Source organism: Populus trichocarpa, chromosome 2 (genome assembly GCF_000002775.5).
Source record: "Populus trichocarpa isolate Nisqually-1 chromosome 2, P.trichocarpa_v4.1, whole genome shotgun sequence".
NCBI classification, from domain to species: domain Eukaryota; kingdom Viridiplantae; phylum Streptophyta; class Magnoliopsida; order Malpighiales; family Salicaceae; genus Populus; species Populus trichocarpa.
In genome coordinates, this window is record NC_037286.2 from 1,295,434 (window position 1) to 1,310,382 (window position 14,949).

The 14,949-nt window shown below is 35.1% G+C and overlaps 2 protein-coding genes, 1 long non-coding RNA gene and 1 other non-coding gene across 7 annotated transcripts; 3 read left to right on the forward strand and 1 right to left on the reverse strand.

The window, feature by feature from the left end:
* LOC7490644 (uncharacterized) lies at positions 1–3,714 on the forward strand. Of its 2 annotated transcripts, none has more exons than XM_006386109.3 (7): positions 1–256; positions 396–542; positions 1,285–1,367; positions 1,501–1,587; positions 1,736–1,884; positions 1,990–2,121; positions 3,189–3,714. In XM_006386109.3, exons 2-7 carry the CDS (start codon positions 404–406, stop codon positions 3,373–3,375), a joined length of 777 nt encoding a protein of 258 aa, XP_006386171.3. In that variant the 5' UTR covers positions 1–256; positions 396–403; the 3' UTR covers positions 3,376–3,714. The 2 variants fall into 2 exon arrangements, with proteins under 2 accessions (XP_006386171.3, XP_006386172.3); XM_006386110.3 differs by having other exon boundaries at positions 2–220.
* A 1,594-nt stretch (positions 3,715–5,308) lies between these two features.
* On the forward strand, positions 5,309–8,430 carry LOC7490645 (monocopper oxidase-like protein SKS1). Its single transcript, XM_002300664.4, has 8 exons — positions 5,309–5,596; positions 5,709–5,818; positions 5,902–6,172; positions 6,253–6,355; positions 6,999–7,353; positions 7,426–7,788; positions 7,904–7,988; positions 8,090–8,430. Exons 1-8 carry the CDS (start codon positions 5,474–5,476, stop codon positions 8,318–8,320), a joined length of 1,641 nt encoding a protein of 546 aa, XP_002300700.3. The 5' UTR covers positions 5,309–5,473; the 3' UTR covers positions 8,321–8,430.
* A 997-nt stretch (positions 8,431–9,427) lies between these two features.
* On the forward strand, positions 9,428–9,534 carry LOC112326706 (small nucleolar RNA Z279/snoR105/snoR108). Its single transcript, XR_002980636.1, has one exon. It is a non-coding gene; the product is annotated as a small nucleolar RNA Z279/snoR105/snoR108 (small nucleolar RNA).
* A 1,498-nt stretch (positions 9,535–11,032) lies between these two features.
* Positions 11,033–12,634, reverse strand: LOC112326591 (uncharacterized). Of its 3 annotated transcripts, none has more exons than XR_002980316.2 (3): positions 12,399–12,576; positions 11,724–12,263; positions 11,033–11,630 (listed from the first exon to the last, which is right to left on the reverse strand). It is a non-coding gene; the product is annotated as an uncharacterized LOC112326591 (long non-coding RNA). The 3 variants fall into 3 exon arrangements; XR_002980315.2 differs by having other exon boundaries at positions 11,724–12,270; positions 12,399–12,575; XR_008058472.1 differs by having other exon boundaries at positions 11,724–12,634.
* Positions 12,635–14,949: the final 2,315 nt, after the last annotated feature.

The following is a 14,949-nucleotide window of genomic DNA, read 5'->3' on the forward strand; positions in this document are numbered from 1 at the left end:
GTAAAAGTAAAAATAAAAATAGAAAATCCAAATAAAGAAAAGCAATAAAAATCATTCTCTCTCTTCTCTCCCGATCTTTCAATAGCCACACGCGCCGGAAAGGGCGACAAGCAGCGGAGATAAGGATCGGAGAAGCAGCAGCGACTGTGACAACCCCAGTAATAGCGGAAAAACACAAGAAACCGACCCTCCTCAACTCCGATTCCCTTGCGGGTTAGCGGTGAGCCTCACAGCCTTCAAACACACTTTTCTTTTGGTGGGTTTTTTTTATCGTCTGATTCGATCTGTCAGTGTTTTTTTCTCTTTTTTGAAACGGAAATCTGGCTGATAATTGAATCCCATTTGTAAAATTACATGAAATTTGGGTTTAATTTCTGTAAAACGTGGATTCGCAGCATCTAAAATGGAAGGAATAGAGCAGTGGAAAACTGAAGCGCAGCAATGGTTGCAACAGGGGATTGAATATGCGCATCAACTACCTCCTACTCAACTGTACGCGGCTGTCGCTGTCTTGCTTTTCACCACCCTTTTGCTCTTAACAAGTAATTCTCTACTTCTGTTTGCTTATGTTTGTTTCATCTCTAATTGTGTAGCGTAACGCAAATGGCTCTTACTTGATCGTCTATTTGCTGTAACTTAAAGAGATTGAACTTAAGCACACAATTTGATACTTAGTGGTGATTATATGGAATTTGGAAATCTTTGACCTCATAAAGTGAAGCAGAATTATGTAGTGTCGGGATTGAGGAAGAATCAAATAGAGCACTTGATGTTGCAATATGGCCTGTAATTTGTTATCTGTACTGGCCAATTGGACCTCATTTTTTATTAAGAATATCATGGACTTGGGCAGCAAAATCTGTAAAGGATGTCCGGTGTTGCAACTTTTGATCATGTAAAACTCTCTTTCATTTCCATGTAAATTTAACTCTGTGGGCAGGATTGCTGTTTAGGATTACGGAACTAATGGATGTAAATTGATGTAAAATCGTGGTAGGACTGGTTTTGAGGTCTAGCTGGGGCTCTCTTGAAGATATCAAATGAAAAACGTAGATGTTTCACTACCTATTTACAAGGGATCGAATAGTTTTTGGAAAGAGAGAGGATTATCCTTGTTATTTGAATAGACCCCCTGAATTAATGATCTCTGTTTTGTGTTTTCTATGTTTCAACTGCATTGCATGTTTAGCAAATGTTTTAAGAAAAAAATGCAGATTGTTTCTTTTTTTAGATGTTTGGATTTGGAATCATATTTAACTTCTTCTTTTATACTTTTCTTTGCAGTTCGCTTGCTGAAACGCACAAAATCCAATACCATTGTGCTCTCTGGGCTTAGTGGGAGTGGTAAAACTGTTCTTTTTTATCAAGTAATCCCTCACATTCCTTTGAGATTTCAGAGTTTGATCATTGACTTTTGAAAGTTTAGTTATGAGAGTAATCTTGTTTGTACATTACAGTTTTTGTTCTAAATTTTATTTACATCCCTGATGCATTTGCCAGCTTCGAGATGGCTCTTCACATCAGGGTACTGTCACCTCAATGGAACCAAATGAGGGCACTTTCTTACTACATTCCGAGAGTGCTAAGGTGATATATTTTAACTTGATGTGCTCAAATTTGACTCAGGCTGTGTTGATTTCTAATGACATGAAATGGGAATATGTTTTCCAAATTCAGCCAGGCATTTTAGGCAGTGCTAACCCTTCCTTTTTCCACTTCTTTATGTCCTCAACAGAAGGGAAAAATAAAGCCTGTACATGTTGTTGATGTTCCTGGTCATTCTCGTCTTCGACCCAAACTAGACGATTTCTTGCCTCAAGCAGCTGGCATCGTGTTTGTTGTTGATGCTTTGGAATTCTTACCCAACTTGAGTGCAGTTACAGAGTAATTACAAACTTCAACACATAGTTTCAGATAAAGCGCACATGTATTTGCACTCTGAAGATATAGAAATGCGGTATTCTAATTTTGATGGCCTGTATGTTACAGATATCTGTATGATATTTTGACCAAGGCAAGTGTCGTAAAAAGAAAACTTCCAGTTCTCATCTGCTGTAACAAGACAGACAAAGTGACAGCACATACCAAGGAATTCATCCGAAAACAGTTAGAGAAAGAAATGTGCGTTCAATTTCCTTATATTCTCCATTGTCCTGCACTTCCGATTAATAATTTCCTATTGGCATCTCAATGAGAAGTTGTTGAGATCACGTGGTCAGTTAGGCTTTTATGCCCCTTTGTTAATGCAAAGCCATCATATGAGATACTAGAGGCGATTACCTGGGTGCTAAGGTGAGACAAAGCACCCCTGCCTTGAATGCCTCAAGGCAAGGTGATTTGCTTGGGTGCTGCCTAGGCGAATGCTTCTTGCAAGGTGCCAGGCGTAGGGGGCAATTTTTATTCAAAATCTACACTTGACAGTATTGTGTCAATTTGATAACATATTCTAACTTAAAAAGATGGAACATCATAGGGTCTGGTTTGCAAATTTGCTCAAGCACTTTTAATCATATAGCTTTCTGTTTTATGATTTTTATATGATTTTAATATGGTGTTGTTTTAATGATATTTGTGTTTTTCTCTATATAAAAACAAAAGAAAAGGCCTTTTCAGCTATGGATTTTGTTATCAATGGAAATGAATATGTATGAAGTTGTGAAACATATGTTTTGGTCAAGCCTTTGTAGGAAGATATTATTTAGTGAAGCCAGCTTTTCCTGTTATTATTTTTTGCAAAATATATACACATTGCTAAACAAGTGCGTGGTTTTACTGGGTTAAGCACCAGGAGTTCGGCCTTGTGCCTTGGATGATAAGTAAGTCTTGTTGCTTTAAAAAGTCTTTCACAGTTTAACAAACTGTAACCCGTACATTAGTTAAAACTCTAGGACTGGATGAGACCTATCTACAGCTGCTTGTTCCCTTAAAAAATGTAACCGTTGTGTTTGTTATTTGGTGCTCTAATGGATGTTTTTGTAGTTGTGTTCAGATAAGATTTTTGCTTTAATCCCATTTAAAAATGCATCTCTCTCTCTCTCCCTCTCTCTTTCTGCTGTGCATTTCATTGTGATTAATGCAAATGCAAGTATACTTAGTCCATTTGTTTTCTCTCTCTCTCTCGGCTGTGCATTTCATTGTGATTAATGCAAATGCAAGTATACTTAGTCCATTTGTTTTCTATCTTTCAGTGAAAAATTGCGGGTATCAAGGAGCGGAGTATCAGATGCTGATATCGCAAATGACTATACTCTTGGAATACCTGGTGAAGTGTTTTCATTCTCGCAATGCATTAATAAAGTTACCATTGGTGAAGCTTCTGGTTTGACTGGCGAGATATCTCAGGTGGAGGAGTTTATTAGAGCACATGTAAAATAATAGGTGGATGTACTGTTTGGCCTTCCATACTTTTTCTTGTGCATGCTTTGACAGCTGGTTGTTGTAGCCTACTGACTGTTTGAAAACTTGAGGAAGCTGCAGGGAACCACCTGAACTTGCTAGAACAAAGTGGTGGGGAAGAGAGGATAAAAATGAAAAAGAAATACAAGTGGAGATATCCACCTAAACTATGCAAGGAGCTTGTATTTAAATAACTGTGGCAGAGGAATGTTGATTTTCGACTGATTTGATGAACATTTAACCCTTTTTTTTTGGGAGCTTGGATTGACATTTAACTAACCACCAGCTTTGAATTTATTCATGGTTTATTTGGTTGAACTTTAGCCTCTTGGTACGGCTGTGTTTTTTTGCGAGGCCCCCAGTTCACTTAATGAATGGATAACATGAGAAGATCTATCTTGTTTATCAGCAGGGAGGATTACAAGGTTGTGCTGATACTCTGCGAATACCTCTTTTTTGTTTTGTTATGTGGTTATCAGTAGATGAATTGCTGTTTGTTTATAATGCCTTGATTCATTTGTCTTGAGGCTTTCATAAGTGATACATTGAAAGGAATCAGTGTCCCAGTCGTTGACCTTAGCCACCGAGCATCCTTCCTTGGGCTAATATATGGTCTTTGGATGATCACCTGGATCGTTAGGCGAAAGCGTCCTGGCTTTATGAGACATAGGGTTTAACATTTCGAGTAATGATGGCGATCTATAGACTAATAAGTGAGTAGATCGATGTACAGAGGAGTCTCTGGCTCTCTGCTCTCATGTTTGCAAGGCCTAGAAATGCAGACCAACAATGAGACTGAGTAAAAGCTTTTTTGTTTTTGTTTTTTTTTTAAATTTATATTTTTTTAGTCTTTTCAAACTATTTAGATATGCTCATATTAAAAATAATTTTTTTAAAATATTATTTTAATGCATTTTAAAATAAAAAAAACATTTTAAAAAACAATTATTACCACATTTTCAGAACAATGCTAATATCACAAATCAATAGAAGTCAACTTTAAGGGTCATAGCCCCACCTATCAAATATTAAAACTTTTTAAAAGTACACAATGAAAATATTGTTTGTTTTTGTAATTTATTCATGTTTTTAAATTTGTTTTTTAATTGAGTGTTTTTATGTTTTTAGATTGTTTTGATATATTAATATCAAAAATAAAAAATATTATTTTGATGTATTTCTAAGTAAAAAGTATTTTGAAAAGTAATAAACACTACCGAAATCAATTGGTTTGCAGTTAGTAAAATATAAAGAATCAAAATAGTGTTTATGCTTGGATAAGGGAGGGATATGTTTTTTTTGTACTTTCTATTTAAAAAAATATATAAATTCATTTTAATCGATAATATATTTATTTTATGTTTTTATCTTTGTAAACAAACATGTTTGTATTCTTTTTGCATGCTAACCAAACACAAACATAACCTGTGTGTGTGTGTGTGAGAGATTTTTTGTATAGAGTATGAGAGACATTTTGAGACTGAATTGAATAATTTATAAAATACAGAGACTTCATTTTTTTATTTTTAAAAAAGGTGCAAGGCGTAATGAATAGAGTTATCAAAAAGAAACTTTAAATTATAAGGACTGAAGTGGAATGTTACTAAAATGTTGTTTACCCATTTCTCTTAGATGAGCTAACTGCCACTGCTGACGAACACGAAATTTAAAACACGAATTAATCACGAGTGAACTCAATGACAGGGCTTGCAACTATTTCCAACTTGCTGGGCTCATTGGGCATTTGCTTTTGAAGTTTGTTGGGCCACACACACACACACATATATCCTTACTCTAATTAAATATTAAATAAGTGATAGAAATTGATTAATATACGATATTATTCAAAAACATTAAAAATTTAAACAATGTTGTATTCGTGGATAACCTGTACACAAACAAAACTTATCTGGAATCCATCTATAAATTATAAAAACAAATGAATTTATGTATATGAAGAGTTCTACTCTTACGAGTTGGCTTCTTCAAGTTTAGTTCTCCGTTGATAGAAATATATTTAGGTTATATATATTTCATGGCATAGTCAGGAAAGCAAACCAAAAGAGAGAACGTAGATATGAGTCCTTTCAGCCTCCTTTTCTACCTCTCCTCCCTCGCTGTGTTGGTAGATGGCAAATCGCTTTCCTATGACTGGACAGTTTCCTTCTCTCACCGTGCTCCTCTTGCTCTTACCAAACAGGTTCTTCAATCTTTTCTTACATCCTTTGTACTTGCTAGTGTTCATGTGCTTGAAAATTTGTTTCACTTTTCAGTACAACTGTTATCTTTTCTTCTTGTTTTCAATTATGCAGGTGATTGTGATCAACGATCAATTTCCGGGACCATTGTTGAATGCAACAACAAATGATGTGCTAAACATCAATATTCATAACAACTTGACAGAACCATTCCTTATGACATGGTATGCATTTACAATCAAGCACAGATTCTTCTATTTTTAGTACGCATGTAAGGACAGCGTGAGATTGCATAAATACAATGTAGGAACGGACTGCAAATGAGAAGGAATTCATGGCAAGATGGGGTGCAAGAGACTAACTGTCCAATACTACCTGGCCGAAACTGGACTTACAGTTTTCAAGTGAAGGATCAGATCGGAAGTTTCTTTTATTTCCCATCACTTCTCCTGCACAAAGCTGCTGGTGGATATGGTCCCATTCGTGTGAATAATCGTGAGGTTATTCCTATTCCATTTCCACAACCTCATGGAGATATTGATGTCCTCATTGGAGATTGGTACAGTGCAGATCACCGGGTATGATTTCCAGGGATCTATCATATTTTCACATATAAATTGTTACAACAATTATGGTTATGCCCTTTTTTTTTCTCTAGGATTTGAGGGCTTTGCTTGATAATGGGACTGGACTTCAGAATCCCAGTGGAATTCTTATCAATGGACGGGGTCCTAATGAAACAGTTTTTGAATTTCAACCAGGTGAATTCACATATACCTTATTACGGAAATTTTATTTATTTATTTAAGAATTTTAAGATTGTTTATTATTCTAGATTATTTTATTTAAGAATGCTGGTACTTATTATCTAGTAGTTAAATTTAAATTTTAAAATTTTTATTCAACAAGAATTTGTTAGGTTTTTCAAGATTGAGTTTATCTCTTTTATTTTACTTTCTTAAAAATGGAGTTTTATCTCTCTTGATTTGTTTTTTCAAAATCGAACGTGTAGTATCTCATGTCGGTGATTTTGATCTCTATTCTACTTTAATTTTCTTATTTTGATGATTTTATTCTCTTTTATCCTGCATCAATTACATATCAAGCCTAAATTTTTTATCATGCTGATTGTCGTTCAAGCTATATCAAGTATTTTAGAGCCAAGTTGCACTTCAGGCCCAATCCAAATGGAACCTTGAGAAACAAATGAAGTTAGGAAAGGTTTCCTTCTTGTTTTCGTTTTCCTATCTAAGCTCCTTGGCATTTTAATCACCTTGGCTACCAAGCAAGTTCTTGTTTTGGGCACCAGCCTTTACTATAATGTTTTGCTGTGCAATCGACAACAGAAACTATATATGAATTCAGAGGAACAACTTATTTGATTATGATCTTCTTGGATTACAGGGGCTACATACAGGCTAAGGATTTCAAATGTGGGCTTGAAAACTTCGTTGAACTTCAGGATTCAAGACCATCTAATGTTGTTAGTGGAGACAGAAGGGTCTTACACAGCACAACAAACGTATAGTAATCTGGACATCCATGTTGGTCAATCCTACTCAGTCTTAGTTACAGCAAAGAATCAAACTAGTGGCAAGTCCTACTACATGGTTGCAAGTTCCCGCTTAACTGACGCTGAACTTTTTGGAGTCGGCGTCATTCGCTACCCGAACTCTGATGATTTTCCATCCGGCCCACTTCCCCCAGGACCACAGTTACATGATTATTTTTACTCCATTGAACAAGCTCGTTCAATAAGGTATGCATCGCTAATCCCAAGTAAAACACGAATAACATATGGTTAAAAGTTGTCAATTTGGTGCTTGATCAGGTGGAACTTGTCAGCGGGAGCTGCTAGGCCAAACCCTCAAGGTTCATATCACTATGGCAGCATCAACGTGTCCCGTACAATAGTCCTCAGGAACGGCGAGACCGATATAAATAGACACCTGTATACGGTCAATGGGGTGTCATTTGTGAGCCAAGGTACACCATTAAAGATGGCAGACTATTTCGAGCTTGAAACGTTGAAGACTGGAATTTTTCCAGATACTCCAATTGGTAATGGTATCTCGACATTGGATACTTCAGTTATCAATGCAAATTACAGAGAGTTTTACCATTTGGTGTTTGAAAATCCTACCCCATCTTTGCAAACATGGCACCTTGACGGCTACAACTTCTTTGTTGTTGGGTGAGGCTTCTCATGCTCCATGTTTTAGTGGGATTTTCAAAGCCATTTATTAGTGGGATAAGCTTAATTTGATTCGTTTAATCCCTTCACTAAATATTGTGAATTCTAATTGCAGCATGGAGTTTGGTACATCATCATGGGAAGAGGATATGAAGGCTACATATAACTTGAATGATGCTGTTTCTCGTTCTACAGTTCAGGTTTGTTGACTTGCAGATCATTGAACACCAATTATTGATCAAGGGATGTGAAACGATATGCCTAATACTCTTTTTATCACAAATTTGCGATCACTTGATAGGTTTATCCATTCGGATGGACGGCAGTGATGGTTATGCTGGACAATCAAGGGTTGTGGAATCTGAGATCACAGGATGTGGAGAGATGGTATCTAGGGCAAGAGTTATACTTGCGAGTCAGAGGCATTGGAGAGGAGGATCCATCAACCATTCCTGCTAGAGATGAAGTTCCACTTCCTGAAAACGCCATCTTGTGTGGAGAAATCTCTGGTTTACAGCAAACGTTATTTTAGATTCGTTTTTATTAGATTATGTATTAATTAATACATTTTTATTAGACTGTTAATTCATACTCTTTCATCTGTTGATTATTTATAGATTATTTTAGATGCATTTTTATTAATTCATGCACTTTTATCTGGTGATTAATTATAAGTTATTTAAATCCGAATCTCTAGAAGCCTGAATTCCTTGTCTTTGTTGATAAAAACACCTGTCAAATCAGTGATGGTAGACTTGTGATCAATATATTGAGCAAAAACTTAAATATTAATCAAGCTTTTTCGGCTCTTTAACTAAAGAATATCTCGAGATTTTTATGGTGCTTTAAGAAAATTATCCAGACTTTCGAAAAAGATAAAAAAATATCTCTTTTCTCATTTAAAATTATTATTTTTACTTATTTCTCCTCTCTCCAATCCTAAGATTTATAGTAAATTCTTTTTTTTTTTTGTTAATTTAGATTTTAAATGGAGCTTGGATGTAACAATTTTTTTTTTTAATTAACGTGGGTGTCCGGGCTAGCTTGTGTATACCTCGACTATTCTCACAGGCCCTGAAGTTAACGAACATTTAAGTCTGTAGTGGCCATCATATTAGCAACCACATGATTTGAACTTGAGATCACAAGGAGAGCAAACCCCTTGATTCCAAGTTTTTACCACTAGATTATCTAGTAGATAATTTAGATGTAATAATTTTTAATTTGTTTCTTTGCTAATATCTTTTTAGTCGTACGGTGGAAGCTAGTTTTACATAAGTGTTTATTATCTATCTCAAATTACCATAAAATTTATAATCGTGAGATTTATTTTTTAAATATATCATCAAGCCAAAAAAAACTTGAAATTGAAAGCTTGAGATAAGCTTTTTATATTTTTTTCTAGATAATAAACACTTATCCAGATAGAAAAGGCGCAAAAAACAAATATTCATCCATTCAAATAAATCGAAGACATGTCATTTGCCATATGTAATATAAGACATAGAACGGACAAAGGATGCTGAGGCAGTTGAGGATTTTAGTCCCACATCGGCAAGATAGTAAGATGGAGGTCTCCAAGCTCGTTATAAAAGAGAGAAATTAGTCCATTACAGAGCATGATCCTTCAGGGTTTAACGGGATATGATGAGTGGTCAGTACTCGCAATTAAACATGCGATATGGGTGTCCAACCCACTCCCTGGTTACGACAACAGGGCACTCCCATCTTCACCAATCTGATCCCTAACTGAAGGCGTCCCCTGCACCCAGTATAAAATCTCTCTACTGGAAAGTCTTCTGTTCTCCAGATTCCTTGGAACAGTTACTAGGTTTAATGTCTTTTATTGGCTCTATGTTGCGGTTTCTGTTAGGTATATGCTGTCTAATTTGTTTCCTAACGAGGTCTGGTTCTCGGGGCCTCGCCTGCTGAGTTTAAGGGTGATCGTTTACTTTTAGAGGCCTTTGAGGGAGTAAAATTTGCCCAACTAGATAGAAAAGGAGGGTCCATTAAAGCCGTGAGAAGTGATGGTCCACGTAAGGAAATAATTGTTTAGGGCAAAAAAATCAACCACCGAAAACCCTAACTTTGTCTACAAAACAAGGCACTGTGTAGTCATTGATCCCAAATACAAAACTGAAGCAATTATTGACTAGAAATGGATAGTAAGATGCAGAGGAATGAATTATACTAACTTTTTATACAAAATGATGTGTGCCTTTTGTGATAAATAGTATTAGAAATGAATAAAAGAACGATCACAATAGTTTATATTGAAATTTTGGATTTTTATAAAAAAATAGCACTTTTTAAAAAAATATTGGTGGGATAACACAAATTAAAAAATAAGCTTGTCGCTAACATTTAAAAAAAAGCTATGAAATGGGATGCACATAATGAGAGAGGAGATAAATAAAAAAATATATATATTTTAAAAATAAAAAAAAACATTGGAAGCATATTGAAGTTCTGATTACGACACCACCAGTATCATCAGAAAGATCTCGATAAGATAAATCTATATACATCAAGAAAATCACCAATAATAACCCAAGTGTGCTATACTTGCCACCTAAAGATGATGGGTGGCTCATTTATCTTTGATAGCAAGCGTGACTCGCTTGAGTCACCGTTGGTGACCTTTATAAGTGGTGTTAAATTTGTCTTATTGAGATATTTTTTATGATAATAGTGGTGTTGTAATCAAAATTTTGTTTTGATTTCAAAGTTCTTTTCTTTTCTCTCTCTCCTCAAATTACAATGGGAAGAGACGAGAAACAAAAAAAGAAAAAGATCTTGGAGGCAAACCAAAATTTCAATTACGACACTACAAGTATCATCGAATAGATCTCGATGAAATAAATCCAACGACATCAATAAAAATCATTAACGGTGACAAGAGGAAACCACACTTGCTACCAAAGACAAGTGAGTCATGCACCACCTTTAGACGGTAAGTGCGGCACCATTAGATCATTGTCGATAACATTTCTTAATATTATTAGATTCATCTTGTTAAAATGTTTTCAATAACACAGATGATGTTGCAATCAAAGTTTGATATGATTTCAAGATTTATTTATTTGTTTTTCTCTTATCTCTCCTCATCTACATCCCATTTCTTTTTTAAAAAAAAATATTAAAAAAAAATTGAATGTCATGTTTTTTAATTAGAACATATACAAACCATGATATTTTACCCTTTTTTTTTTAACTTCATCAATATTAAAAAAAAAAGAGCATGTTTATAAACAAAAATAGCTGAAATTTTGCATTAAAATATTGAAGGACAATAGCAACAGATCCGTATATTTAACCTTTCTTTCCTTTTTTCAAGAATGATTCCTTGTAACATGGTTTCCCAACCAGTGGAAAGTTTGTAGTGGCCTTGTCACAAGGATTATTTGACTGCTGGGGCCATTAATAGCCTAAACGGGACTTTTCAAAATGAATAGTCTTTCAAATGGAGGCGAGCTGGTGTGGAAAATAGGAGTAGCAAATGATGGGATGGGATCTTGGGAAGCAGTTCCGTAGCTTCCATGAATCGTATCTCTGCGGCTGCACTTTGCTTTTGCCAAAATCATGTTTCCTTCCTTTTTGCCCCTTGCTATATCTTGACCTTTGCTTCTCATAGAAGTTACTTTCCCCACGTTTTCCTTTTTTTCCACCAGAACTAACCAATCCCATTACTCTTGGAAATTCCTTTAACTTTGATGAAAATCCCGACAAGAATTCAAAATCTCCTCCTTCCTTGTGAGCCACAGAGCCATCCGCGGTTTTCGAAGGAAGGGCTTGTCTTGACTCGGTTCTGAAAGGTCTGAGAAAAGTCCCAATTTACACACCTGAGAATAAATTCAAAAGGGAAATGGATTTCTGTAAGCATTATGGATCTCCAAATTTCGGTGAATAGAAGAAGAACAAAAAGTAAAAGGGACCTCAAGATTTCCCATAAATGATAAGATTCCTCCTCAGTTTGATACAGGGAAAGCAAACCAAGATGTCTTCTTTTCCGATCACAAGAGCTACCTGATTACAGAGAAAGGAAACCAACAAGGCATAATAGTCAGAAGAAAACTAGATTATCATGACCTGGATAAAATCATACCATCCCTGTCTTTGAACAGAATAATGCTTGTATAGATCTCAGCTGACATGGATGAGATCGGCCGAGGGACAAAAACGCATATGAGAGAGGCACAAGGAAACCAACATAGGCTAAAAGTGGGTTGAACTAATCTAATCTCTTAGCAGATAGCTGCAAACCAACATAGGCTTCATGCCAAGTTCCAAAATCTGGTAGATGCTGGTTGGCAAGGCTCCTCCGGGCTAGTTTCCTCTCTTAGTTTTGCTTATTTCTTTTCACATTTCTTTAAAAATTTATCTTGCCATGTCCCTTTCTGGATCTCTCATATGCGCTTTCCCCCCCTGCTAATCTCGCCTGTCTATATTGATCAGTCGGTTATTCTTCCAGCTCTCTGTTTGCTAAGATAAAATCAGATGTTAGAAGAAATCTTACAAAAGAAGAAAAAAAGAAGCATAGCGGAGAGCAACGAATTATTATAATGAAAATAGAATCTGTAATAACCCATCAAGGAAACTAAACTATGTACCTGACTATCTCTTCTTTCAATTCATGGAATCCATGCTCCTCTTTGCCTATATCGAGCTAACTTAAGCACCTATAACGCTGCTTTTATAACAGATTACAGCCAAGCAATTTCCTCTAGGGAGGTCCATTCATGGCTTCTCGCTCGGTTTCTTAGAAATTGTATCGCTATTATATACCTTTTACTTTACTTGTTTCACGTACAAGCAACATGAAGGAGAGTCTTGGACCGCGCGTAATTTACCATAAAACCATTCCCAACCACTGAGAATAGTCTTACTTCAATTTCTATTTTAGTCTTTTCCCTATACATGCCAAAAAAAGGAGTCCGCCCCCGGAAACTCCCTTGGCAAACCAAGCTTAAAAGAAATTAGATGGTGGTGGTTTAAAGTCTCCAAACGCAGTCCCTTGGCCACTCTTTTTTCCTCTCCTGCTGTATTTTACAATTTCCTGTGCATTTGACAAATGAAACCGCAAGGAAATTAGGAACAGGCATGCCGATCTCTTATGTATAAACCAAGGTTAAAATACATTTTGATCCTATAATTTTTTGCAATTTTGTACTTTAGCTGCCGTTGTTTGGAAAAACCTCAACACCAAGTTCATGATTACTTCGATGTGTACACATGTTATTAATTAGTAACAACTAATGTAAGGAGAGCTCTCTTCTATTTTTTTTCCAGTGAAATATTTTCGCTTGTATTTTTTCTTCAAAGAAGAATAAAAGAACATTTGATGTATGTATTTGGAAGACAAAATCTGAAGAAGCAAGAAGAATTAATTTCCAATATCCTCATAAAAAAGAAGAAGAAAGAAGCAGCGTTTTAAATATTCCTACACGGGATGGTGCTGTATAAAACACGAAATGTTTTAGAAATTTACTCTCGAGGCAGACAATTTTCCTTCCCTCTTCCTGTGAAGCTGCTTCATCTTTTCTTCCATTAATAGAAGAGAGAGATATTCTGCCGCTTGCGTGACTACTGGATCTTATAGAATAGTTATCAACTCATGATACGTTACCGAAAAAACGAAGAAAAAGATTCATAAAAAAGCACCCAAGTCTGTGCCGCTTTTGAGTCTAATCAAAAGCCACTTTTTGGTGCCCATGTGTGAAGTAAACGTTAGTTTTTCTCTTATTGTAATTTTTTTTCAATAATATTAATTAATTAAACTGTTTTTGTTGTGCCTTATTTACAATTACTTTCCTAAGTTATTTATATATATAAAAAATACATTTAACCATGTTATTTAATTCTAATATATTACAAATTATGAGAGAGAACAAAAATTTATACATAATTTAGTGGATTTTGGTAGATAAGATGGGCTGTACTCCAACTAGATAAAGGGTGGTGTAAGTTTTGGATTTATTTTTATGCAACACCACAATACTGTATCATTTGTTATATATATATGTAAACTAAATAATTTTTTTTGTGTGTGTGGTTTCTCACTTTTTTTTTATATAAAATCTAGCTAATTATATATAAATAAATATAAATTTTAAAATAAAAGCAGTATTCTAATTTGTCGATCTTGTTGCTGTTGGTAACTCGGTTGAGAAGTTCTCTCGAAGCGCCTCTAAAGTCTAAAGGAGCCGCAGATTGGTGTTAGAGTGGAGTGGCAAATGATGGATTAACCCCGCATTTTTTTTCTCCAGAAATTAAATTCCTTCCTATTATTATACTCGCATTAATGAAGAATTGGACTGGAAAAAAAAAACCTATATAAAACAATTCTCTTATTTAATGGCTAAGCTGCGGAACGACCCCACAACATGCTTTTCTTCTCCAATTCGACATGCCCTCTTCTTGTCCCATTGAACCGACACCAAGTGATGACCCAGAATGCATGAGACAACAATGTATGTTAGAAATTATAATAAAATTATATATAAATAATATCTAATAGTTTATTTTTTCTTAAACTAGCTATGATTTTTTAAAATATATATCATAACTTTATTTTTCAAAATTCTCGATTCATACCAAATAAAGTTTAATTAATAAGCAATTCCAAAAAGAATTGGAGTTCTATAATAAATATCTCCAAAGTTTCACAAAAAAAACTTATTCCGATTACACATTGGTCTCGGATCATATCATAACCTGGAGAAAATGATAGCAATTATTTGTTAGAGCAAATTCTTTTGTTTTGTTTTGTTTTTTTATCTGGAAATGCTACTCATTGGTTCATTGATGCATGAGCAACGTCAGAAAAAAAAAAAAGTCCCTTGAGGGCAGTGGGTGCGGAGGACGCACTCAGCTAATTACCTATAGAAAGATGCCACTCATCGATCCCAGATGACAACCTGACATTGGCGAGGGCCTAAAACGCTCAGGGGAGGGACCAAAAGGACAGTAAGAGAAAATTTTGAAGAAAATGCCAAAAAGTCTTCAGACTGTGATCAATTATTTGAAATGGCGTCACCATCAAGATCCCAACCTTCCGTTTACTTCAGTTTCTTTTTCAGTCTTTTCCAATTTCTCACACAAACCATATTGATTTTTTTATGAATATACAATTATACTTTTTAATTTATATTTTAAATTATC